The 27,665-nt window shown below is 37.1% G+C and overlaps 1 protein-coding gene across 2 annotated transcripts in view; it reads right to left on the bottom strand.

Moving 5' to 3' along the window:
• LOC124607793 (calpain-A-like) overlaps positions 1-27,665 on the bottom strand; it is a 241,886-nt gene that overhangs the window by 90,785 nt on the left and 123,436 nt on the right. For both annotated transcript variants that reach the window (XM_047139935.1, XM_047139934.1), the window contains exons 7-11: positions 23,662-23,843; positions 23,296-23,546; positions 20,060-20,229; positions 8,827-9,044; positions 1,834-1,876 (exon numbers count right to left, since the gene is read on the bottom strand). In XM_047139935.1, the coding sequence (XP_046995891.1) occupies positions 1,834-1,876; positions 8,827-9,044; positions 20,060-20,229; positions 23,296-23,546; positions 23,662-23,843 (864 nt within the window). The remainder of the gene's footprint in view (positions 1-1,833; positions 1,877-8,826; positions 9,045-20,059; positions 20,230-23,295; positions 23,547-23,661; positions 23,844-27,665) is intronic.

Raw genomic sequence — 27,665 nt, forward strand, 5'->3', positions numbered from 1 at the left:
TTGCATGTTTATTAGGATATGGTCACAAGTTACAACGTTTATTCAATATGGTCTTCAAGTCAGTAACATGCTGCACCTGTAATGCATCATGGTTGACAGTTGCTCACAGCTTATCGGGTGTAATCTGAGTGTTATGTTGTTATATGCTATCCTTCAAATCAGGAAGAGTCTGGGAAATTTCCTGACAGATATGATTTTTCAAATATTCCTACAACCAAAAGTCACATGGATTTTGGTTAAGGGATCTGGAAGGCCACACATCTTGGAACTGACTAGAGATGATGGGGTTATTACTGAAGGTTTCTTGAAGCAAATCTTTTGCCCAGCAAGTGTCATGTGGTGTCACCCTACCTTGCATGAAACTAGTGGTGTGGACACAGTTGCATTCTTGCAAAGTTGGAATTACATGTTGCAAAAGGAGATCCTTGTAACACGCAGATGTCACTGTGCACTTAACAGGACTGCAAGGTGTCATCTCCTTAAAGAACAATGGAACAAGGGTAATGGAGCTTGTGAAATCATACCACAGAGTCAATAAGCTGAGTGCAATGGATGTTTCTGCACAACACATGGTGGAGTAGAACCCCATATGTGACAGTTCTGTGCATTCACGGTAATATGCAGAGTAAAAGTTCCTCAACCATCCAAAGAATGCTCCCCAGCCACATGTCATCCATCTCCATGGATGCCTAAAAACAAATGGCAAAGTCACAGCATTGTAACCTACCTTGGGACTTCATTTGGTGACATTCTGAATCTTGTAGGGATACCAATGTAAAATACGCTGCAAAATCTTTTGAATTATTGACCAGGGGAGAGACATTTCCTATGACACAGATTGAGTACTGGCTGCAGAATTTGAGGTGTGTGCTGCATGGTTAGCTATAGCCATAGAAACTTCATCACCAACTGCCAATGGAATTGGCCACTTCCCTCTTTCTGCTACAGCAGCTAATTCACCTGTGTCTTCAAATTTATTGAGCATACTCTTTAGCCCATTTATTAACAAGGTGTTTCTTCACAGCTATTTCTGCCAGCAACATTCCTGCAATGCAGTGCTGCTGTTGCCACTGCTGCCTTTCTGATAAAACAACTATACCACCAGTGTGTGGTCTTTCTTCTCAACACCCATTGTGTTTTGTATGGAAAACTTCAACCTTCTTAACCCTTTACAATTACAGTCACTCACAAAAGAAATCAACGCATGTTACCAAGCGATAAAGATTACACTAACAACAAGACAGGAAAGATTTCACATTCAGACTATTAATAATGCCACCTAGCGATTAATGAACATAACTATGGTGTTCAGCATCCTGCAATGTATACGCTTTACACTGCAGCACTTGGAGCACAATCAGTTTCTGTCAGTTTAATTCTAACCATACAGTATTAAAAATAAGTAGATTTGCACAAAAAGATAAAAAGTCCCAGTTTAGTATAGAATGGAGTTCAGTGCTCTGTCACTAAAGCGTGTAATACTCTTCCATCCAATATAAAATCCACTATTGTCGACCTGAACGTGTTTACAAAATATCTGAAACAGTACCTTCTTGAACACGTTTCTGTTCTAATATGAATTTTATAATAATGTGTAATCATATAGTGTGTTGTAAAATGTCTGATATGAATTTCACTGTTAACACCTATTTACCTTATTTATAACGCAAACTATTTTGTGAACAAAGGACAGCATGTACAGATTATAGTAAACTGCAATTTATTATTTCATGGATCTATGGAATAAAAAGTAAATAAATAAACAGACATTTTCATATGAGATTTGAATATAAATAAATGACTAAAAAATGATAATGAGTATTTGGTTCTTACATCTTCAGGAACCTCATTCGTATCCACCTCTTCATCATGTTCTCTGAAACAGAATAATTGTTTATGCCATTTTTATTATTTCTGTTACATTACATTTTTTGCAAAATACTGATAATGTTACATGTTAATACCATTAAACTGGACATAATGGAATTAAAATGCTGGGTGATCAAAAAGTAACAAAAATATGGCAAATCAATTATTTGTGAATTATTGCCAGTAATTCTGTGTGATTTTCAGATAAATTAACAGCAAAGTACACATACCTCAATTTATAATAACAAGGTCAAAGTTAGTTTTTTAGAGATAGATGCTGCTTCAGTTGCACAAGCACCCTGAGATGTGAGCTGTAGATAATTACATCATGTAGTGCCGTGTGCAAATAATGTAACATCCAGATAGAGGGGAGTTTTTTGCAAGAAAAAGTAAGAAGGGGGAAGAGAATTGTGTGTAATTCAGAGGACAATCTATAATCAGGAAGTGAAACTCCACTATCACCAGTATTTTAAAATCCCCCAGTCTAAATACTGACTCCTTTAACTGAGCTGACAGTGTTAACTGCCTCTTGGTTTGGCTTTCATAAAGGATCCTCCACAGAGAATGCAAAACTTGACCTCACAAATGAAGTCTTAACAGAGCTGTAGGTATGTTCCATCATTTTTCCAAAAAATTTAAAAGTGCGGATCACAAAATTCTACTTGTCAAACATTAATGCAACCCTTCTTGCATGAATGGAATTTTACTTGCATAACAGAAAGCAGAGACATGTTGTGTGTCTCAGAAAGGGGGAATATAGCTTGTGGATTGGGACAAGGTTCACTATTTGGCCTACTGTTGTTTCTAACCTGCATGAAGTGTCTTCCACTGCTTTTAAAGGGCAGTTCAAAAATTGTTCATCAGCTGATGACACAGTCATACTACTGCAGAACCCAAACTTAGGGCCTTAGCAGACACAGCTCAGTTGATAGCTGAAGAAGCCTATAAGTGGTTCACAGTTAACTGTCTGATTTTAATCACATAAAGCCTCATATTATGCAATTTCAAATCAGAAATAATGAAAAACTTATTAGAAGAAGAAGTAAATATTAATGGTGGTACACTAAAGTAAACACTCTGTGTCAAATTCCTTGAGGTCCAGATGCATTACATGTTAAATTTGAGTCAACACATAGATAAACCAATCAAGAAACTCTGTTTAGTATGCGATGTCCTTAGAAGCATCTCTCGTTGCACTGACCTAAGACAAGAGTATTGGCTTACTTGGCATATTTTCACTTCCTGTTGTCCAATGGAATTGGGGCAATGAATTTAAAGCAAATAAAGCTTTTATTTAGATGATATGAGCTGTAAAATTACTGTGTAAAACAGATAAACATCTACATATATACTCTGCAAACCAGTGTGAAGTGCGTGACAGAGGGAACATCCCATTATACCGTTTGATAGGGGTTCTTCCCATTCTATTCACAAATGGAGCACAGAAACAATAATTCTTTAATAGCCTCTGTGCATGCTGTAATTAATTTAATATTGTCCTCACAATCCCTATGGGAGTGATACTTAGGGGGTTGTACCATATTCCTTGAGTCATCATTTAAAACTGACCCCTGAAACTTTGTAAGGAGATTTCCTCAGGATAGTTTGTGACCATAATATGATGTGTCCTCTCTATGAAAAGTCCTCAGTTCAGTCACAAAATTAGCTGGATATCCCATATGATTATACTTCTGATAATAAACATAGCTGTGGTATTGAATCACATGCTTTTTTGAAATCAAGAAATATTCTTTTCAGAAATTGAGAAATACTGCACCTACCTAACCATTTTGATCTAAAGCTTTCAATAAGCCTTGTGAGAAAAGTGTGAGATGGGTCTCACATAACAGATTTTTTCAGAATTCACACTGGGTAGCATGGAGAAGTTCATTTTGTTCAAGCCATTTCATTATGTTCGAGCTTAGAATATGTTCTAAGATTATATAACAAATTAATTTCAAGGATGTCAGACAACAGTGTTGTGGATCACTTCCTAATGGGTCTGAACTGTGCTTTCTTGCAAATTGATTGGGCACAATTTTTTTATTCAAAGGCTCTATGATAGATTATAGTTAGAAAAGGGGCTTAATCAGCGATAAATTCAGTATGGAATCTGATAGGGACTCCATCAAGCCCTGGAGCTTTGTTCAATTTTCCCAATTTCAGCTGTTTCTCAACACCATTGACTCTAACACTTACTTCACTCATCTTTTCAGTGATATGGGTATTAAATTAGGGCAGTTCATCTGGGATTTCCTTTGTGAAGGAACGTTTGAAAAGTGGAGTTAAGCATTTCAGCTTTTTCTCTCCTACTGTCAATTTCAGTTCCTATAACATCTGCAAGTGACTGGATGCTAACTTATTTGCCACTAATAGCTTTTACATATAACCAGAATTTATTTGGGTTTTGTGGAAGGCTATTTGACAATATTCTGCAATGGCAGTCTTCAAAACCTTCAAGTACTGCTCTCTTGACAGCCAAATGTGTTTCATTCAGCATCACTCTATTTATAAGCCTAGGCTTTGTTTTACACAGTTGTCTGTTTCATTAGAACTTTCTTTACAGTGGCTGTATATCATTGAGCGTCCTTCCATTATGAACTGTTCTACTGCATACATATCTGTCCAGTGCATGGTCAGGTATTCTTTTAAACTTAAGCCACAGTTCCTCTAAATGGTCCCGTCCTGTGCTAATGATTTCAAGTTGCTCACTGAGATATGACTCTACTGCTTTTTTACTCTAGGTTACTGAACAAGTATATCTTTCTACTTGTTTTAGTTGTCCCTTGTACTTCGGTAATCATTGCCACCACAGACACTTCACTGTCAATGATACCAATTTTGACGAGGATATCCTCAAAGATGTCAGGGCTATACATTGCCATATATATATATGGCAATGTGTGTATGTTTGTGTTTGTTTTTGTTTGTGTGTGTGTGTGTGTGTGTGTGTGTGTGTGTGTGTGTGTGTTTGTTTGTGTGTCTATCGACCTGCCAGCACTATCGTTTGGTAAGTCACATCATCTTTGTTTTTAGATATATTTTTCCCACATGGAATGTTTCCCTCTATTATATATATAAACAAAGATGCCGTAACTTACCAAATGAAAAAGCACTGGTATGTTGATAGACACAATAAAAAAAAAACACACACACAAATTTCAAGCTTTCGCAACCCAAGGTTGCTTCATCAGGAAAGAGGGAAGGAGAGGGAGAGACGAAAGGATGTGGGTTTTAAGGGAGAAGGTAAGGAGTCATTCCAATCCCAGGAGCGGAAAGACTTACCTTAGGGGGAAAAAAGGACAGGTATACACTCACGCACACACACACACACCTATCCATCCGCACATATACAGACACAGGCAATTTCCTATTGGTAATGTTGATTTATGAAATGCAACAAGCTCAGCACCATTGCCTTACATTGCTGAGGCTGAGAGCATGAGAACTAATAATGCTATTGTGCTGATTGTGAGGCTGTCTACAGTGATACCTAACAATCTGCTGATTTTTTAGTATCTGCACTCATGCCTGCTCAAGACTCTTACTCATGTGCAGAGCTATTGCAGCATGATGAGGAGTGAGGTAAATGTGGATGTGCCATGTGGTTGCAACAATGTGGGAGAAATGCCAGTTGTGAAATAGGGGAGAGTCAGATTAAAACTGGGTGCCTAGGACTTGACCTTTGTCTTCCATGGGCAAGTGCTCCACTGACTGAGCTCTCCAAGCACAACTCATGACCCATTCTCACAGTTTCACTTCCATCAGTACAGCATTTCCTATCTTCCAAACTTCACCGAAGTTCTCCTATATACCTTACAAGACTAGCACTCTTGGAAGAAAAGATAATGCAGAAATGTGGCTTAGCCACAGCCTGGGGGATTGTTTCCAGAACGAATTTTCACTCTGCAGCACAGTGTGTGCTGAGTGTTTCCCCCAGGGTTGATTTCTTCATTACTCAAGTCCCTACACAGCTCCCAAACTTATTCTCTTTGAAGATGGAGGAATTACAGCAGTTGCTGCTCACAGGCCTGCACTCACCATTTGCTCACTGAGCACAATTCCTAGGAAGCCACAGTCTACAGTGTCTGCTGAACTGATGCCTGTTAATATAAATATCAGCATGGTCAGAACTTCTATTAACTGTGTCATTGCTGCATAACCAATAGTTGATCTTGAACATACTCTTACAGAAATGTTTCCTTTGTATATATATTACTTAAACATAACAGTGAAAATAGAAAATTATATCCAAGAAAGAAAAAAATATGCATTGCATACGGAGGATATTAAGCATCATCTCAAAAACTTGAATCAAATTGAGCTAAGGTATACTATAATATAGTTAAAGAAATAAAATAAATAAAATAAAAAGGTCCTGACAAAAGCTAATCACAGCATATTACTTCAGTTGTTTATGTGATTTGTGTAAAATGATGACGCCTTTGGCTCTCTTTTGAAAGCAAATGGAATGCACTAGTGTGGCATTATGACCAAAGACCATTGCCAAAGGTGAAACCATATGACTATTTCACAGTTACTGGTGAAAGAGCTGATTATATGCAATGAAAGTAGGCATCATAAATAAAACAGAGCATAAAATCACAACCCATTTTTGTATTCTGTGTTTATTGTAATTTCTGCAGCTTATACAGAAAATAAGAAGAAGATGACAAATGTATCTGTGAAACTATCTTTGAGAACATGTGCCCCCACACGTTAGAGGATGACATCAAAATGTTTGAGATGTCATTCACAAGTAAAGACAAAAGCTGCTATCCACAGTGCCACAAAATGGAAGTCATCTGGACCAGACATAATTTGCCACAGAATTTAAACAGCACCATTGGGACATTTTTGGATCTGCAGTACTATAAATGGTGAATGAAATCTGGAGATGTAATGTGGAGCACTGAAAGCATCACCATCAAACTCGTAGATCACTTCACTGTGCCCATACCAAAGAGACAACAGCAACAAAACAAAAGCAATGTGTTTGTTACACTAATGAACAGCAATTTTAAGACCATGACAACTATATTTTGTTGATGGAAAAACATTTCAAAAACAATCTTAGGGGCCTTCCAATACTGTACTGTGACTTGGAGAGGTGTAAGATTCTGCCACTTTTAAACTTCAAGACTTAATGCTACATGTCCTCCTCTTCTTAAAGAGGACATGTAGCATCTTAGAATTTGAGAAGATACTAAACCAGATTAGGCATTCTTACTTACTATAGCAAAGTTTGAGATGGGGTAGGGAACCAATTCCCTATTTAGTCAAGCAAATCACCAATAATACTTAACCATGTCTGCTGCTAAATGGAGATATAAGCAACTACTCAGTATTAGCTAATCTATGTGGCCTGGATATTCACTGTGAATAGTGTTAGATGCCACTGCCTTGAAACCCTTGTTAGTTAACATTATGCTGAAATACTGGCTGATTATTTAAATCCAAGAAACTCCTGTATAACAAATGCTATTAATGTGTAACAGTTTCCAATGGACATGATCTGGTGACAGTTAGATGAGTTACCCAGAAAGCTGTGGTCATCACAGGTGCTAAATTAAGTAAGATAAGAGCTGTGTTGTAGCAGACTGGAAATGTTATTGTTGTCTTGTCCCACATTGACTGGTGTGAGAAAATCTCTTGTCTTATGTTTTCAAGCTCTATCAGACATAATGAATGTACACAACAGGACAGTTATACCTATGAAATGAGTGCCACACTAATAATAACATTTTAAAAGTGAATTGAACAGTAGCAATGTATCTGCATCACAAATTGACAGTTACAGATTTCACAATCCCTAAATACAGAAGTGTAAAGGAAGGGATTCATTTTGAGAAGCTTCAAATCCATTGACAAAAAGCAATTCAACAACATAGATTATTGTATGTATAGTGACATGCATAAATGAAGAACTGTTGCTCCACTTTCAACAATTATTATACATTCACTGAATATGAACACTACAAAATAAGAAAGTGTTGATATATATATAGATTGGCAACACATTGTAGATTGTGTTTAAGCTCTAAGAGCAAGGAAGAAAGTTCAAAAATGACTTCCTGAATTTTGTATATAACTGAATAAAGGTAGTTCTGTTGTGCACAAATTTAAAATCCTCGAGCCCCTAAAAATACTCAGAATTACATAAGTACCTGTCATGTTATTAATATTATACTGTGTAATAAAATGGTTAAAAAGGTAATGAATGACAGGGAGTACCTGGAAGCAATCATGAACAGGTTTAGATGTGATGTCTGAATCTGCCAAAATAAGTAATTATTTAGGCTATGTATTTCATAAGAAGCTATTGAAAATTCAATAAAGTCTATGTTTTTGGGTCTGGTGATTAAAATCTGTTATTAACCTGCTAAGAGTATTCACTATGACACATCTCTTCACGATCAAGATACAAGCAGAGTTATACGATACTGAATGGTGTGCCATTAACACAATATGATGACGTAAACTTGAAAGACATATAATCTCTTTTAATAGAGGTATTTCACAGACATATTGTAACTGTTTCCACTCAAGATCCACAAGCGTGAAAATATTCCCATATGGCACAAAATTAGCTAAATGTGTCAATAAAAAATTTGGTCCATATGTGTTCTCTGTTTCTCTTGTAATCTATGACTGTAATTTTTCCTTCTTTTTTACACTCTGAGGTCTGATTCTATAAGTATATTGTCTCTCACTACCAACACTACACCAATTTAGCATATATATATATATATATATATATATATATATATATATATATATATATATATATATATATAATGTGTTTGACACATAGTAGTTACATAATTGAAGTTAATGAAGGTGAGTGCTACAAACTGTAGTCAAGAAGGTAACAAGTATATCCATAAAAATTGAAAATATTTGTTAACTGCCACTGTGGTCTAGTATATTTTATTCGTTAACTTCTTCTAGACTTACTGCATGTTAATTTTGTTTTCTGAAAATACTCTGATGATAAATTCTCCTTCCTCATTTGGTTCAAATGTTGATGGTACTATGCAATAAACACCAGGTGGTAATTTCAAGCGTAAAGTAACTTCCCGTAGATTGATGAATTGTGGTGTCATTGCTGCTGATTTATATCTTTTGAAAAAAGCTGTGTCCAGAGGTTTTGGTAAACTATCTGGATTTGGAAGCTGTAACAGAAAAAGTGACTTCATTACGTTGAGACTATTATATCAAAAATTTCATTGAAGCCAAGTGGACAGCATTTCTGATATGAGCTTCAGATGTTCTCAACTACTATTGCTGATGTTATTTACCCAATCAAATCAATATTTTTTCCACAATGCTCTTCAAATTTTCTAGATACTTGTTAATAATAAAACTGAAGTTAATTGTATCAAAGGGAAAATCAGCCAAGAAAACTAATAAATTATGAGACAGCTTTGCAAGCCAGTACTTGTCCCTCAGGAGGCAAAATGTTTGGTACTTTCAATAGACTACATGACACAATCATAGTTTTCAGAGCTATTAGTTCTTTCTTGGTCAGCAGAGAGGGATGGGATGAGGAAGGTTCAGGAGGATGGGTGAGTCACTCAGACCCCCTTATGAGAGGGACCCACTGGCAATGAGGATGAAGGTGAATTTACCAAAAGATAAAGGATATGGATGAGGACCAGGATCAGGCAAAACTATTGTTTTGGATCTGTTTGCTGTTGGTGGTGATTCTCTAGGATCTCCTTGAAAAACTTCCATTGAAAATCAGATACTGGAAAATTTCTACTTTTTAGAGTTTTATAGAATGCACGCAAGTTCAGCAGAGACAGATCACCCAAAAGAAAAAATACTTTTTTATATCATTTTACAGTTTTTGTTCACATTCTGGAGAACTCAGCATCACATCACATGTGTTGAGGGTCTCCATGTTTTCAGTGTTGCTTATGATGAAAGCTGGTTTTCTTTTTGCTTCATCTGTGCTTCTCTATTTTATCAGTTGCTTTAGTTTCACTTTTATGAAGAGTTGAAAGCATCTTCATTTTCTGCTTGCCCTTCTACTTCGGAGCAAGACATTTATCTGTTGACATAAACGCAATCTCTCTTTTTTTTTTTGGTAAAACAGGGATGGCTTTACAGTTTTTTCTTACTGTCATGCAGATAGCAAAATAATGCCAGGTTTGTGTACCAACTGTCAACATATAGTGTGTGACCTTTAATGTGGTAGCATTCTAGTGAAGAAAGAAGAATGCTCCATATTCCAAGATTTACACCAAAATCAGTTTCCTTTTTATGTCTGTTGCTGCACCCAAATAAATAACAAGGTCAAGAATTCCCATTTCTCAGTCTTACAGCACAAAAAACTTTACACTGTGGTATTTGGGTGGAAAGTACTGTTTGAAGAGGGCACAATCTTTGTAGAGTACTAAACTTTACTGAACGCACAAGTGTGGAAAGCATCTGAACATGCTTTTCTTAGATGATCCACAATTATCCTAATTATTCAGATTTTATCAACTCCAGGGTCCTCATCATTATCGATAAAGTGTAACATTCTTATCAACAAGAAGATACCTACTTCTTGGCATGATTTGCATAAACATTTGAGTAGATGGTCCAGTAACTGTTTATTTCAGTTTTTCTCACTATCTCTTAACCATCAGAATATTCACTGCAAGGATACAGTAATCATTATTGTTTGTTTTTCCAACACTACAGTCTTGATTTTTCACTGGCATCACTGCAAAAGTGCTAATAATATAAATTACATTGCTCAGCTATGTAGTTTACAGTTTCTTAGCTAAAACAGCTTGGAAACAGTCGTATACCATAGATGAATAATCTAAATTGACAGTTTTGTATCTAAAATCATCTGTTTTGTGTCTGTTAGCAGATATGTCAGGCATCTGCTCAGGCCCTCTTCAGAATCAGAGGAAGAAGCAATGTTGACATTGAAATCTGGATCTGCATTTACTGATTCAGTGTTTGCTGGTTCACTTATAGTTTGAATATTTGTGGTGTGGATCCACCAAGAGGCTCATTGGCATCATTATCTGTCCAACAACAATCATTTGGAATGGGCATGATGAAGTCCTCATTGTCACTTTGTGTTACAAGATTCCGCAGCTCATCCTCTGTAAATGGATGGTAATGTCATGTAATGTAATTTTATTCAGCGATGTGGAAAGCACAGCACTCAAACTAGGTAATCCTATGATACCAATGATGTCTAAAGAGAATTCAGCAATGTTGCGCATCAGAGGTTGCTCCTTACTGATGTTGAGTGGCAGATGATACTTCATATCAATGTTTCCTGCCAGAGGGTGTTTCATACCATGATGTATGGTGAAAAGTGCTCTGTACCTATTGTTCATTAATGTTGCATGGCAGGGGGTGCTTCATACCAATTTTGCGACATAGCATTGTGTGCTTCATACCGATCTTTGCATGATAGAGAGTTCATCTTACCAATGTGACATCACAAAGGGTGTTTCATTCCAATCTTTTGTGACAAAGGATGGTTCACACCTTGTTGTATGGCACAGGGTACTCCATACAGATTGTAATGGCACAGGCCAAAGGCAGAGCTGGCTGAATATAAACTCCCTGCCCAGTTGAGGATGTCATCAGCATGGCAGGGCTTTGCTTCAGTCACCACCATGAATCAGTCTCCACCACAGAGATGACAACATGCTACTGACACAGTTATCATCATAGGGACCATAACATGAACCAGTGACAGCCTCCCCTGCAGGCTGCCTTGACTCTGCCATAGTCTCCATGCGACCACCCACCAGATAACTTAGTACCAACTCATGCTAAAGGGCTCAATGCAAGGTCTTCCCAGCTACATCCCACTGGGGTCCAAAGCTACCTGATGCAATGCTGCAGCCAACAGTTTCAGGTTCGTCCCCATGGGCAACACCACCATCTGTTGTAACCATGGGACACCGGTCTACAACACAAGAAGTCTTCACTTAGCTGCATTGGCCACCACTACTACTTCAGCATCCAGTGTGCTGGCATTCATTGAATCAGCACTCTGCCTCCTGGCTACACCAGGAAAGTTTTCTGGCTGTAGATACATAATGATACCCATGCAAAGCTGGGTGGGTCACTAGTTACTATACTGAAGGGATATTATGAACTGTTTCTGTACACTACAAGAGATATTAACTGTTATGAATGGTAAACTGGTCAGTGACATTAATCAAAAATGTAATCTGTACTCTATTCACCGTTACAATTACTGCAAATGAACATCCTAACTTGATACAGATAAAAATTTATATCATACCAATATGGAAACATAAAATATACAAAAACTTTGGAGACTTGTTTTACTATCAACATCATCTACCACAGCAATTTAGTTGACGTACAGAAATAGTGGGTAATAAGGTACACTTGAAATCTCCTTTTTAAATTCAGGATAGATCAAATTTATTTTCTCTTGTCCTTTGGCAGTCTTTAAGACCTGATGTAACATATTACAGCAACTCAGTCAGTTCTTCACACAGATGCCAAATTCATGTGAAAATTGTCTTTGTATCTTGTGTTTTGATCTCATTTAACTTGAAACTGATTTACACTGTTAACAGTAACTACCACTACATACTGTATGAGGTGATATGAGAGTGCATGAATGCGAAGGTCCTGTGAGACTTCTCTGCATTCTCTTGATATATTGACAACACAACATAGGTATAACTGATTTTTTCAGAGAAAGTGCTTTATATTTTTTTTGTAATAGCCATTGTTATTATCTCATGATGAATGGAAATTTATGCACATAATGACAGTATTTCATCTACAGAAAATTACAGAAGTCGATATGTCTAAGTGCAAATCAAGCCTTACTGATGTTTTTGACAAAATTTTTAATCCATTGATTCCATTTTAGTTTTTTAATTTATCTGAGAATGAAGGGATTCATTTAACACATGGTGGTTGATATCTGCTTCTTGGGCTTGTGACTCACTGTCTGTTTGGCAAGGAACAATACAGATTCTAGAAGAATCAATTTTCAAAACACAAGTCCACGACTGAGATTGAAAGGGTGCTGTGCATAATATGTCTGTTTTGTTTTTATGCTGGCTATCCTAGGTATGATTTATTTAGGGCTCTTGAACAATATAATAATGACACCAGCAAACATTACAATTTCCAAAAAGTACATAGTATGTAAGTTCTCCATAATATTGTAACCATCATAGGAGAGTTTTATCACCCAACAATCAATTGGGATAATTACAGTTTTTTTTAGTGGTGGACATGAGAAGACAGCCTGCAAAACATTACTAAATGCACTCTCTGAAAACTACCTGGAACAGATAGTTCAGAATCCCACTCATGATGAATATCTATTAAATCTAATGCCAATGAACAGACCAGACCTCTTTAAGGAAGTCCACACTGAAACTGGCTCAGTGACTGTGATGCAGCAGTAGTAACAATGATTATGAAAGTGCAATGTGTGGCTAAAACTAATAGAAAGATTTATTAATGAAGTAGATAAAGGGGCACTAGTGTCATAGCTCAATGAGGAACTTGAAACTTTAAGCTCAGGACAAGATCACATATAGGAATTATGTCTCCAAAAAGTTTAAAATAATAGCTGACCTTGAATTGGACAGATATGTACCTGCACAACAGTTCTGATGGGTGTGACCCTCCATGGTACACAACCACGCTAAAGAAGCTTCTAAAGAAATAGAGACTACTGTGTAATAGGTGTAAAACAAAGTGCAGGGCTATTGACAGAAAGATGCTGAACGAAACACATTTGACTGTTAAGAAGGCAATGCATGAAGCTTTCAGTAATTACTGTTGCAGAATAACAGTCATGAAGGCAATGCATGAAGCTTTCATTAACTATTGCTGCGGAATACTATTCAAAGATCTTCCACAAAATGCAAGGAAATTTTGATTGAATGTAAAGGCTGTTAGTGGCACCAAAGTTAGTGTCCAGACACTCATGGAGGAGACAGGTACTGAAATTGAAGGCAGCAAAGCAAAAACGCTTAGCCCTGTTTTCGAATGTTCCTTTAAAATTCAGGAGTAATGCCCCAGTTTGATTCTCACACCAGTGCAAAGATTTGTGAAACAGGTATTAGTGTCAGTGGCATTGAGAAACAGTGAAATCTTTAAAATTGAATAAAACTCCAGAGCCTGTTGGAATACCTGCCAGAGTCTGTACCAAATTTGCTGCCGAGATAGCCCTCATTTAATCATAATTTACCAAAATATCTCAAATGAAAAATTGTCAAGTGGTTGGAAGGAAGCATAGATCACACAAAATTAATATCAAATATCCTTCATGTACATTTTTATAGCATCTTTACACATATTTTGAGCTCAAATGTAATGAGGTACCTCAAACAGAATGACATCCTCTGTGCCTACCAGCAAGGATTCCAAAAATATTGACCATGTGAAACTCAACTCACACTTTTCTCATATGGCATCCTGAAAGAAGCCATAGATTGTGACAGATAGATGAATTACTCCTTCTTGACTTCCAAATGGCATCTACATCTACATCTACATCTACATCTACATTGATACTCCGCAAGCCACCCAACGGTGTGTGGCGGAGGGCACTTTACGTGCCACTGTCATTACCTCCCTTTCCTGTTCCAGTCGCGTATGGTTCGCGGGAAGAACGACTGTCTGAAAGCCTCCGTGCGCGCTCTAATCTCTCTAATTTTACATTCGTGATCTCCTCGGGAGGTATAAGTAGGGGGAAGCAATATATTCGATACCTCATCCAGAAACGCACCCTCTCGAAACCTGGCGAGCAAGCTACACTGCGATGCAGAGCGCCTCTCTTGCAGAGTCTGCCACTTGAGTTTATCAAACATCTCCGCAACGCTATCACGGTTACCAAACAACCCCGTGACGAAACGCGCCGCTCTTCTTTGGATCTTCTCTATCTCCTCCGTCAGACCGATCTGGTACGGATCCCACACTGATGAGCAATACTCAAGTACAGGTCGAACGAGTGTTTTGTAAGCCACCTCCTTTGTTGATGGACTACATTTTCTAAGCACTCTCCCAATGAATCTCAACCTGGTACCCGCCTTACCAACAATTAATTTTATATGATCATTCCACTTCAAATCGTTCCGCACACATACTCCCAGATATTTTACAGAAGTAACTGCTACCAGTGTTTGTTCTGCTATCATATAATCATACAATAAAGGATCCTTCTTTCTATGTATTCGCAATACGTTACATTTGTCTATGTTAAGGGTCAGTTGCCACTCCCTGCACCAAGTGCCTATCCGCTGCAGATCTTCCTGCATTTCGCTACAATTTTCTAATGCTGCAACTTCTCTGTATACTACAGCATCATCCGCGAAAAGCCGCATGGAACTTCCGACACTATCTACTAAGTCATTTATATATATTGTGAAAAGCAATGGTCCTATAACACTCCCCTGTGGCACGCCAGAGGTTACTTTAACGTCTGTAGACGTCTCTCCATTGATAACAACATGCTGTGTTCTGTTTGCTAAAAACTCTTCAATCCAGCCACACAGCTGGTCTGATATTCCGTAGGCTCTTACTTTGTTTATCAGGCGACAGTGCGGAACTGTATCGAACGCCTTCTGGAAGTCAAGAAAAATAGCATCTACCTGGGAGCCTGTATCTAATATTTTCTGGGTCTCATGAACAAATAAGGCGAGTTGGGTCTCACACGATCGCTGTTTCCGGAATCCATGTTGATTCCTACATAGTAGATTCTGGGTTTCCAGAAATGACATGATACGCGAGCAAAAAACATGTTCTAAAATTCTACAAGAGATCGACGTAAGAGATATAGGTCTATAGTTTTGCGCATCTGCTCGACGACCCTTCTTGAAGACTGGGACTATCTGTGCTCTTTTCCAATCATTTGGAACCCTCCGTTCCTCTAGAGACTTGCGGTACACGGCTGTTAGAAGGGGGGCAAGTTCTTTCGTGTACTCTGTGTAGAATCGAATTGGTATCCCGTCAGGTCCAGTGGACTTTCCTCTATTGAGTGATTCCAGTTGCTTTTCTATTCCTTGGACACTTATTTCGATGTCAGCCATTTTTTCGTTTGTGCGAGGATTTAGAGAAGGAACTGCAGTGCGGTCTTCCTCTGTGAAACAGCTTTGGAAAAAGGTGTTTAGTATTTCAGCTTTACGCGTGTCATCCTCTGTTTCAATGCCATCATCATCCCGTAGTGTCTGGATATGCTGTTTCGAGCCACTTACTGATTTAACGTAAGACCAGAACTTCCTAGGATTTTCTGTCAAGTCGGTACATAGAATTTCACTTTCGAATTCAATGAACGCTTCACGCATAGCCCTCCTTACGCTAACTTTGACATCGTTTAGCTTCTGTTTGTCTCAGAGGTTTTGGCTGCGTTTAAACTTGGAGTGGAGCTCTCTTTGCTTTCGCAGTAGTTTCCTAACTTTATTGTTGTACCACGGTGGGTTTTTCCCGTCCCTCACAGTCTTACTCGGCACGTACCTGTCTAAAACGCATTTTACGATTGCCTTGAACTTTTTCCATAAACACTCAACATTGTCAGTGTCGGAACAGAAATTTTCGTTTTGATCTGTTAGGTAGTCTGAAATCTGCCTTCTATTACTCTTGCTAAACAGATAAACCTTCCTCCCTTTTTTTATATTCCTATTAACTTCCATATTCAGGGATGCTGCAATAATCACTGATTCCCTGTTCTGTACATACAGAGTCGAAAAGTTCGGGTCTGTTTGTTATCAGTAGGTCCAAGATGTTATCTCCACGAGTCGGTTCTCTGTTTAATTGCTCGAGGTAATTTTCGGATAGTGCACTCAGTATAATGTCACTCGATGCTCTGTCCCATCTGGCTCAATTACCCCCCCCCCCCCCCCCCCCACACACACACACACTTGTTACAGAAAGTACGACCATATGGGGTATCAAGTGAGATTTGTGACTGGTTTGAGCATTTCTTGCTGATAAGGACTCAGCATTTTACCTAGGACAGAGAGTCATCAACAGACATAGAAGTAACTTTAGGTGTGACCTGGGGAAGGGTGTTGGAACTTACTATTCATGTTTTATATTAATTACCTTGCTGACAATATTAAAACAGTGTAACCCTTCTTTTGCACTTTTCAAGGGACGTTTTAAAAAAAATGGTGTAAAATGCAGGCAAATGTAACATGTGGGAAACAACTTTTTAAGTTGTAAAAGTTACATATAAGACAGCCTTGCAGTTTCATAGTTTATGTATGATATATGTATGTAACAGGCATGAAAATACTCACCAAAGACTTGTTTATTACCTGATAAAGATTATCTGAATTTCATACTTTGTTTATCCACGGGTATGGGACTGGAACTGATAACTGTCTTGAAACAGAAATTTTTAACTTAATTCATTCATTATAATTGATGTTTTTGGGAAGCCTACCACTGTGTTATTCATTATTTAAATAATGAAACAATGAATCCTGAGAATTTACTCTCATTGTGATGTGCATATGTTTACATGCATATTTTGTGTGATGTTTGTATGGATGCTGTTCTGCCTCTTTTACACAGTAGTTGCTACTTTGAGATTATAAGGTATATTGTGCCTCCTCCACTACGCAGAAAACCACACATATACAAACCATAATTCACACTGATTGTGATACGTCACAAAATATACTTACCTAAATATTTGTATTTGATAATGAGAGTAAATTCTCTCACATAGTTGAACAGTGCAATGAGAGCAAGAAATGGGCAAACAACAAAATGTGAGATCGCAAAGGCGGAATCACACAACTGCACATGCATGGTAAAACAGTTAGGTAATTGTAGTGACTGTCATGATACTTTCTTCTGAAAGAACCTAGTTACTCTCATCAGCCACCATGACAAGTAGATGTTGAGAGTAGCAGGAGACAAAGCATGAGTTGTTCCAACATTTACCAGTTCATATCTGCTGAGATGAGCGTCCTGGTATCAAGAAACTGAACCGCTTAATGGCGTGCAACATATGTACATAACACTTGAAGACCAAAGGCATGCCAGCATCAGTTTATGTCAATTACGTCAATTTTTGTAAACCATACATCATGGGAAAACTATAAATATGTTAACACCAAAATGGGTGCATATTAACATAGAAATAATTGGGAACATAGGAAATTTGAGAGGAGTGATAAAAAATGTTTTAAATGGCAGAAAAATTGTTAATTCTGGGAGTATAAAAGAGGGGATACACTGCAGGAACCTCAGACTTTTTGCAGATGATGCTCCCATGGGGACTGCGAAGGTAAATTGATAAATAACAGCATGCAAAGAGGCATTTAAGCAATCATTTTGCTATGCTCCATAGATGAATGGAATGGAAAAGAGCCCTAATAACTTATACAATAGGAAGTGCCTTCTGTCATCCACTTACCAATGGTTTGCAGAGAAAAGATGTAGATGTATTATTAACATAGGTGTAACAGTATGAGATGTGACTTACTTTTTAAATGACAAATCTTTGTACACTGATAATTAATATTAAATGAAATGAAGAAAGTGTAAGAATTTCCAATGCTGCAAATGGACTAGAGCTACTACTACTACTGCATTGAGAGGAACACACAGTTCAGTAATTGATTTCAAGCAGTGTTGGATTAATGGCTGAGACTCATATTCCAGAGCACCGCTTATGATTAGATATTTGTAATCAGCAGTTCAAAGTTTATATTCTATAGATCCCATAATGAAGAGGAACTCTCAAGAATGTAGAACAATTCCAAATTAATAAGGAGTCAAAAGAAATACACAGAACAACAAATGACAAAGTAAAGGAAAAAAGAATGAAGAAAAGTAAAGGCCGAGAGTTGGCTAAATATGAAAAATGTAAATATGGATGCATCAAAAGTAGAGACAAATACTGGTAAATCAGGTAAAACGAATGATGATGACTGTAAAAATAAAAAACAAGTATGATCAAAATTTGTAAAGAGAATGGATTAACCAAGAGATAAAGAATTTGGACTGTGAAAACACTGGAAACTCAGTTCCTCCTTTAAAGCAGTAATGCTGTTGCTGTAGCACACTGCGAACAGACTCTGCTGCAATCCAGTATTATGTGATAAGGGAAACATTGGAAACATTTTTTATACCAACTTTCAATTAATAAGTCAAAGTGTTATGCAATGTCCTTGTTTTGAGGGTCAGAGGAATCAAAACGTCAAACAGATGTTTATACATATAAATAAATGTCCAAAATATGCAGTTTTTTTACTCAGTAAATTTCGTGGCAACTTCTACACTAGTGTACCAAAGACGAGAACACTATAGCAGGAATTTATCAGATCCAAAACTATGAAAATCATTACAGAGTGTAATTTCTGCTGGGGGTAGCTAATAGTCCAGGAAAGGGTACAAATTCTAGTCCAGGGTGTTATCCCTACACACTGCATCCAGCATAGTACCCACAGGACGTTCATAAATGACATACATTCTCCTGGCCTGATGTCACACCAGACAAGAACACCGTCACTTCATATGATCCCTATTCACAACATCGCAGATTTGTAATGTGTCCCAGCAACAGTCAGTGAGAATCAATCTCCAGGCTGTCTCAGATGATCTGCAGACAGAATACTACTCCACTGCTCCTGGGCTCACCCATGGTAGACAAGACATCTCATTTACTGAGCCATGCAGAGTATTTGTATGAGAGGGATGCAACTGATGGACCACAAAGGATACAGAGTGCCCATTGTCTGATGGCATATAAGCTACTGTGAGGTCTTAGGTCAGAGGCAGTGTTGGTTTGATGTCCATAATATAGTCACCCAGATGTAGTCTTGCAGGATATTTCTTCCGTCAAGGAATTTTCTCAATAGCTGTGAAATGTTGTCCTGGGGAATATCTGACTCCAAGTTCATCTCATGCTTGCTTTGGCCACCTTCAAATTTTGTAGTTGATGTCCATGTAAAATGTCATTCAAATGTGTTTTCTGCACCAAGCTGCTTCTATGTGACTCAGATACTTAGTGGAGAAAAAACTGCAAAATGTTTCAATGGTACAATGGCTTTTCATGGATCTTGGTGTATCTAACTGTACAGAACCTTAAAAATTCTTACACACACACACACACACACACACACACACATATATACTTTTATGTACATATTTGTATCCTTCTCTAAAAGAATTAAATTTTATTAGTGAACATGTGCTATGTAATACATACATGGTACACTGCAAAACCTATAGATAGAAAATTAGCTCCACTTTTCTTCTGTAATCTACGATTTTTTTGCATTAATGCAATTATTACTGTACATTTGTCATCATCATCATCTTCATCTTCATCTGGATCTTCCAGTGTTATACGGTATTGTGGATTATGTGAGAAGGTATCTGAAAAATAGATTATTACTGTAATTTTTTACCATTATGTGAAGCAACTCAAAAATATTTAAGATGGGGAGAAGTAAAGCATATTAAGTGGAAGGTAAGAAAAATTAATTACTATTATTGAAGAAATAGTGATGCATGTACATGACCACAGAAAAACTTGTCACAGCTCTGTATAGTTAATATAAAGATTCATTGTAAAATCTCCATTGTCAGTTTACATGCAGGCTCCCAGGAGACATGTGGAACATAAACAACTAGAGAACTCATTAAAAAGTACACTAAGCAAATGTTACTGGAAGTGTGGACTCTAATCCCTTTAGTGCTAGTCTATAGTGACAAGGAGAAATGTTAACTTCAATGTTAAGAGTTTTAGATGTCCCACCAGCTGCGAAAATAAGTGCACTTTGATAGCACTGTTTGCTAATTTGCCATGAAAAAATCAACTTAGACTGATTGGGTTTTTAGATTTGGGATGCACAAAGCAAACACATTAAATAAGGGGATGAGGCAGCGAGTAAAGACAGAATACAAAATAAACAAACAGAATCTAATACAGTATTCAATAAGAGAGAAACTAATAATTGACTACAGGAGGGAAGATATTCAGAACATTGAGCTTGTTTCGTTGAGCAGAAGGAATCACAAACAATAAGGTTGTAAGAATGAAGTAGTTCTGAGAACAAAGAACAGGGCATTTAGTAAATACTAAGGTAACATTAAAAATTAAAAGTGCCAAAAAAGATACAAAAGTAAATAAAAACGAGATCAAAAATGTGGTGAAAATGACTGGAACATGTGGTTATGTCATTAGTTAGTTACATGGCACACAGAGCACCCTCACAACAAAAAAATTATCATGTGAAATAGATCAATTAAACAACTCCACACACTTCTTAAAATATAGATTTTGTGGCTCTATCCTGGCCATTTAAAGGTTTTGAACTGTCTACTTATTTCTTTTTAAAAATTCTTTAACAGTATGGAAAGAGTTGTTAAGAAAAAGTTACTACAATCTAGGTATGAAAATATTATTACTGTCAGACATATGTATTAACAGGGAAATTCATACTCATCCACCATGAGACAGGATTGGAAACCATTATTTACCTTCAGGACAGTTCTTAATACTTTCAGTAAGCACAAAAAGTGCACAAAACTATCCTAGCTTTCAGAAATATTATTTCTTTCCTCAAGGAGGAAAGAGGAATAGGTTGGGAAAAGTTAAAAAGGAAGGGTAAGTCACTTAGACCCCAATATGAGAGGGACCCATTTGGGTAGATTACCAAAGAGTTTCATATAGGTATATTTCAGTCTTCTCTGTGCTGAAATTAGATTCACCATAGGTACAGATTATTTTTTCTTGGAGTGAGCAGCATTGTGCAAACAGGAAGAACACAGCAATAAATGTTCAACAGGAGCAGAAAATAACAGATTAGCAAACCCCAGGTGTGAGGGAAATTTGTTTAGGCATTGGACAATGGTCCCCAGATTTAGCCAATCAGTTGAGTCAAATGGTGAAACAAAGATTCTAATTCCTGTCTATGTGTTCTAAAACATGTATGTTTGAACAGCCTAAAAAAATATTTGTCTGTATCTATTAGGTATACTTGCCATGTACACACAAGCTGATGACAAAAGTGCGTATTTCAGATACGGCTATTCATTTTTTTTGTTTGTTACATTTTTTAAACTGTTTCATCACCTTTAGTTTTATTCCGTCCTTACATTCCATGGCCTATTTAGTTCATCTCTGCCGGCCAGGGTGGCCGAGCAGTTCTAGGCATTACAGTCTGGAACCACGCGACCACAACGGTCACAGGGTCGAATCCTGCCTCAGGCATGGGTATGTGTGATGTCCTTAGGTTAGTTAGGTTTAAGTAGTTCTAAGTTCTAGGGGACTGATGACCTCAGAAGTTAAGTCCCATAGTGCTCAGAGCCATTTGAACCATTTTTACTTCATCTCTAGCCCAACTTTTTATACTATGTATGACAGCACTTTCATGCATTGCTGACTTAACAAGTTTTCCTACCTCCACATAGACCTTTCCTTAATAATTATTTGAAAGAATGTGTCATAGTGTGCATTTACAGAAAAAATTTCAGATACTAATTCTGTTGCACAATCTATTAATGAACTTATGAAATTACCACAAAAGCTACTTTAAAAATGCTGGACCTTCTGTAAACATAGTATTAAACATAGTATTCACTTTTTGTCTGCACTTTTATGTACCACGTTTAGCTTATACGAGTTCTCATCATTATCAAAGAGTAACTGTTATCCACTTGCTGTAAGATTAGAAATTTGTTGACAATGACCATGTTAATTGTTTCAATCCTTGACACTGTGGTATGGATAAAATGTAGCTTCATTAAGGTCTATATGTGTACTAGGTTACAACACTAATAATCATGCTGGTAAAGGTAACAGAATGCATAAAGGTAGAAATTTTGGCTATGTAGAAAGTTTTCAATAAACCAAAACTATTTTTTCACACTGAGAATGGTTATAATTGAGCAACTTTTGCCTAAAATAGATGAGATTTTGATGTGTGGGATTACACTGCATTACATTAACTCCCACTATAATCAAAATTTGGAATAATTCTGTAGAAAAAGCAATAGAATTCTATCATACGTGAAAATAAGTTGTGTAGAAAATTGTTGCATTGTTGCATAACAGAGCTACAAGTACCATGATAATCTAAGAATGAGAAAAAAAATCTAGGTAATATCAACATGAAGGAATAATTACAAAAGAGAGTTACACTTTATGCAACAGTAAAAATAAGAGTATAAAAATAAATGTGTTCAGTTACTAGGTAAAAGAATATGAAATTCGCAATATGTTAAAATTAGAGAGTAGAAAAGAAAATACAATGGTGACTATAGGATAAGAAACATAACCATAAAATGAAAAATAAATTCCAGAACATTGAGTAGTAAAATTAATGACAGAAGTTCAGTCACAGCATTCCAAATTGGAAAATAGTGTGTAAGACATGGGAATGTGAAAGTGTATTCGGTTGAATCTCTAAGCTACAATTCATTAAGCTGAGATCTCACCTATGTAATTTCTGCAGCCACCTGCTGTGACTCCTCGTACCCATTCACCTTCAAATATGCTCATTTCATATTTCCTTCCACTTCCTTTGGTATGTTCTTCTTGTAGTGCATCAGGACTCAAATTACAGATCTCAATTCGAGTAAAATATTTCTTGAAGTCATTATAGGACATCCAGAATTCTCCATCAGCTTTGAAAGTTAAGTCAATGTTTTCCTTCTCACTATCTGAAATGAATTTCCATTCTGGAGACCTATAATGTAAAGGAATATACAATTAGAATCTACAGTTAAGATTTCTCTAACCCTTCAGTACACTGAACCAATATGACTTATTTGACTCAGTGATATGAAGATAAGATGACATACTTATCACTCCAAGCTCCATTCCATTCAGATGCATCACCCCAAGGATTTCTCACACGAATAAGTGGAATTACTCCAGTTTTACGAGGTGTGGCAATAGTCACATACTTAACATTTGTTATACTGTATGCGTGGCCCCTGATTAATCCTTCTGGGGTTCTGGCTTCAAGGACTTCAGGGTCTGCCTGCAATTATGGTTAGATTTAAATGCTAGGAATATTTACTAACAGTCTCAAACTTTTTTAAAAATATTTATTAACACTTCTTTTGCTACAGACTACAGATTTTGGTAGCCTAGTAAGAAGCTCATGTTGCATTTATTTTCTGACCTAAAGAAGGAAAAATTGTTTGCAAAATTTATAACCTGTCATATCTTGCTCAGAAACATATATAAATACACAAAATACAATATATATAAAAGACCTAGTAGATAGTGTCGGAAGTCCCATGCAGCTTTTCGCAGATGATGCTGTAGTATACAGAGAAGTTGCAGCATTAGAAAATGGCAGCGAAATGCAGGAAGATCTGCAGCGGATAGGCACTTGGTGCAGGGAGTGGCAACTGATCCTTAACATAGACAAATGTAATGTATTGCGAATACATAGAAAGAAGTATCCTTTCTTGTATGATTTTATGATAGCAGAACAAACACTAGTAGCAGTTACTTCTGTAAAATATCTGAGAGTATGCGTGCGGAACGATTTGAAGTGGAATGATCAATTAATTGCTGGTAAGGCGGGTGCCAGGTTGAGATTCATTGGGAGAGTCCTTAGAAAATGTAGTCGATCAACAAAGGAGGTGGCTTACAAAACACTCGTTCGACATATACTTGAGTATTGCTCATCAGTGTGGGATCTGTACCACATCGGGTTGACAGAGGAGATAGAGAAGATCCAAAGAAGAGCGGCACGTTTCGTCATAGGGTTATTTGGTAAGCGTGATAGCGTTACGGAGATGTTTAGCAAACTCAAGTGGCAGACTCTGCAAGAGAGGCGCTCTGCATCGCGGTGTAGCTTGCTGTCCAGGTTTCGAGAGGATGAGGTATCGAATATACTGCTTCCCCCTACTTATACCTCCCGAGGAGATCACGAATGTAAAATTAGAGAGATTTGAGCACGCACGGAGGCTTTCCAGCAGTCGTTCCTCCCGTGAACCATACGCGGCTGGAACAGAAAAGGGAGGTAATGACAGTGGCACATAAAATGCCCTCCACCACACACCATTGGGTGGTTTGCAGAGCATAAATGTAGATGTAGTAGATGTAGGAAAAAGAAATATTTATTCTGACACACAAAGCAGTGAATGGTACTGCAAACCTCAAATGCCTATTTCGCTAATTACATGATTTAATTTAAGTTAAAACTTCTGGGCTGGCAGGCTGTGGTCAGTATATAAAACTATTATCTGATGTTTCATCCGTGACTGTGGAAGTCACCTTCAAAGGTAAAATGGCAACTGAATCAAGGGCTTCACAGCCACCTGAATTTCTGCAGCTGCATTCAGAGCACTGCCAATTATCATGTGATGTTGATAGTGTGATTACCTCTGGCTTGCACTTCTGTTATCAATTAAAGTAATTAACAGTCATTCTGTTGCCAGAAGGTTGACATCTGTATTCTATCTAACTTACCATTTTTCCCTTTCCTGTCAAAATAATTATTTTGATGTTTGCGAATCTCTGTGGCCTCTCTATACACACACACACATGATATGCATTGTCTTTGTTAAAAATACTGATCTCACTGAATTTTATTTTGCGATTTCCATTTCAGAAAATATGTTCTGCTACAGTCAATTTGTCAGTAAGTCTCATGTGGTAGTTCCTTTTGTGTTTGGCTAAGCAGGTGTTAACATTTCTTTTTGTGGTTTAATGTATACCTGTCCATAACTTCATGAAATGTAGTATTCTTTTATCTTCTTGATTGGTCTAAAGACTATTTGAACCCAATAGCTGGCCAACAGTTTCCCAATGAGATTTATAACCTTATTAATAAATGGGCAGAAAACTGTCCCAGTTGTTCATTACTGGTCATGGCTTTCCCTCTTCTTGGATGAAGTTCTTGATTCACTGTCCACATGCAAAGCAAATGGAAACAGTAAATTCATCTCAGATGTTATAAACAAATCAAGAACTGTATGGCAAATTGTTGAGACTGAAGTAGGTGCTGGATAAACTACTCATTTAACACTAAATTAGAAACTGGCATGTAAATTGTTACAAACTCCAGACAGATCTGTGAAAAATTCAACAGATAATTTATAACTTCAAATAAAAAGGATGGCTTCTCTCCTCCTCACATAAATCCCAACATAATACTGCACAGCTATGAAGCATTTTAATTTACTCATGATCCTGTCATGAAGTGGCTAGCATTATAAAAATCCTAAAAAAACTGAGATCTGTGGTTAGGATGAAATTCCAATAAAAATAAATAGGACAAGATGTCCTAATATTGCACCCAACTTTGCCACATAATGAATTCATCATCTGATGAGGGTTGTTTCCCCAGCATGCTGGACTATGCAAACATTTGACCCATCCATAAAGGAAATGGAAAGGATGATCCAGAAATTTTCTACTCAGTATTAATATTATTAATTTTTTATGAAAATGTTTGAATGAATAGTATGTAAACAATAAAAGAAGTATAACTCAACTCATATTATGAATAATAAATATGGCTTTAGGAAGGGGTGAAGTACTGTGCATGCTATTAATGAACTAATCACTAAAATAAGCAAATGCATTGATAATGAGCTGTTTATATCTGAGATCTCTTGAGACTCACTAGACCATTTGATACAGTAAATAGCAAGCTGCTACTGGTTTCCATGAAAAACTTTAACCTAGTTACCAAGTGAGATGGCACTTTGGTTAGCACACTGGATTCTCATTTGGGAGGACAACTGTTCATATCTTTGGCCAGCCATCCAGATTTGGTTTTTCTGTGATTTTCCTAAATTTCTCCAAGAAAATGCCAGGATGGTTCCTTTGAAAGGGCATGACTAATTTCCTTCCCCACCCTTGACACAGCCTGTGCTCTGTCTCTTTCGACCTTGCTTTTAATGGGATGTTAAATCCTAATCTTTCTTCCTTCCTTTTAAGCTTGTTCTCATCCTATCTCAATAATAGAAAGCAGAGATAGAGCCTGTTCTATTGGGAAGGAGATACAATCAGGTATACCCCAGAGATCAATATTAGACCCATCACTGCTTCTATATTACATAAACAACATGCCAGTTAAGGTAAACTCAGAAACAATTCTGCATGCAGATGATTCAACAGCAGTAGTTTGCAGTGAAAGCAATGAAGAACTAACACAGAATACTAAAGAAACTTTCTGAGAACTTGAAACTTGAACAGATAATAATGCTATTAAACCATACCTTACAAAAACATAAGATGTACATTTCAAGAGATAATACAAGGCATGTTTAAGTGTCATAGTTAAATTAAAAGGACAAAGAGCTGATCACTACACACTCTGTTAATTTGCTTGGATTTACTATAAATACTATTGTAACATAAACTGATCACAATTGCTTAGTGTAGTGACTAAACAGTTTTGTTTATGCATTGAGAGTTCTACAGAGTGTAACTGTTATTAACTGTTAAAAACTGTTTATCATCCATATTTTACATCAGCTGTTAGACATGGCATGATTTTTGGGATGTTGAAAAAGCAGAACTTCTCATAAAAGTCAAAGAACAGAAAAAAATCATAGGAGCTATGATGGGATCAAACAACAGGCAATCATGTAAACCACTATTCAGAAGCCATGACTTAATGACAATGTTTATAAGTGAGATATTCCTTTTTCAGCTCAAAAGCCAACAACATTTGGAAGAAGTCCTATCACACATACTTTTGAAACAAGGCTGAGATCGGACTACATGCTGCTTTGTCACAGACTTGCCTAGTCTGAAAATAGCCTTTATTATAAGGAGCCTTGTTCTAACAGGAGTTGCATCTGGCAGGTTGTGCTTGCAGCAGGTATTGTATTAG

This window comes from Schistocerca americana, chromosome 1 (genome assembly GCF_021461395.2).
Source record: "Schistocerca americana isolate TAMUIC-IGC-003095 chromosome 1, iqSchAmer2.1, whole genome shotgun sequence".
Lineage (NCBI taxonomy): Eukaryota > Metazoa > Arthropoda > Insecta > Orthoptera > Acrididae > Schistocerca > Schistocerca americana.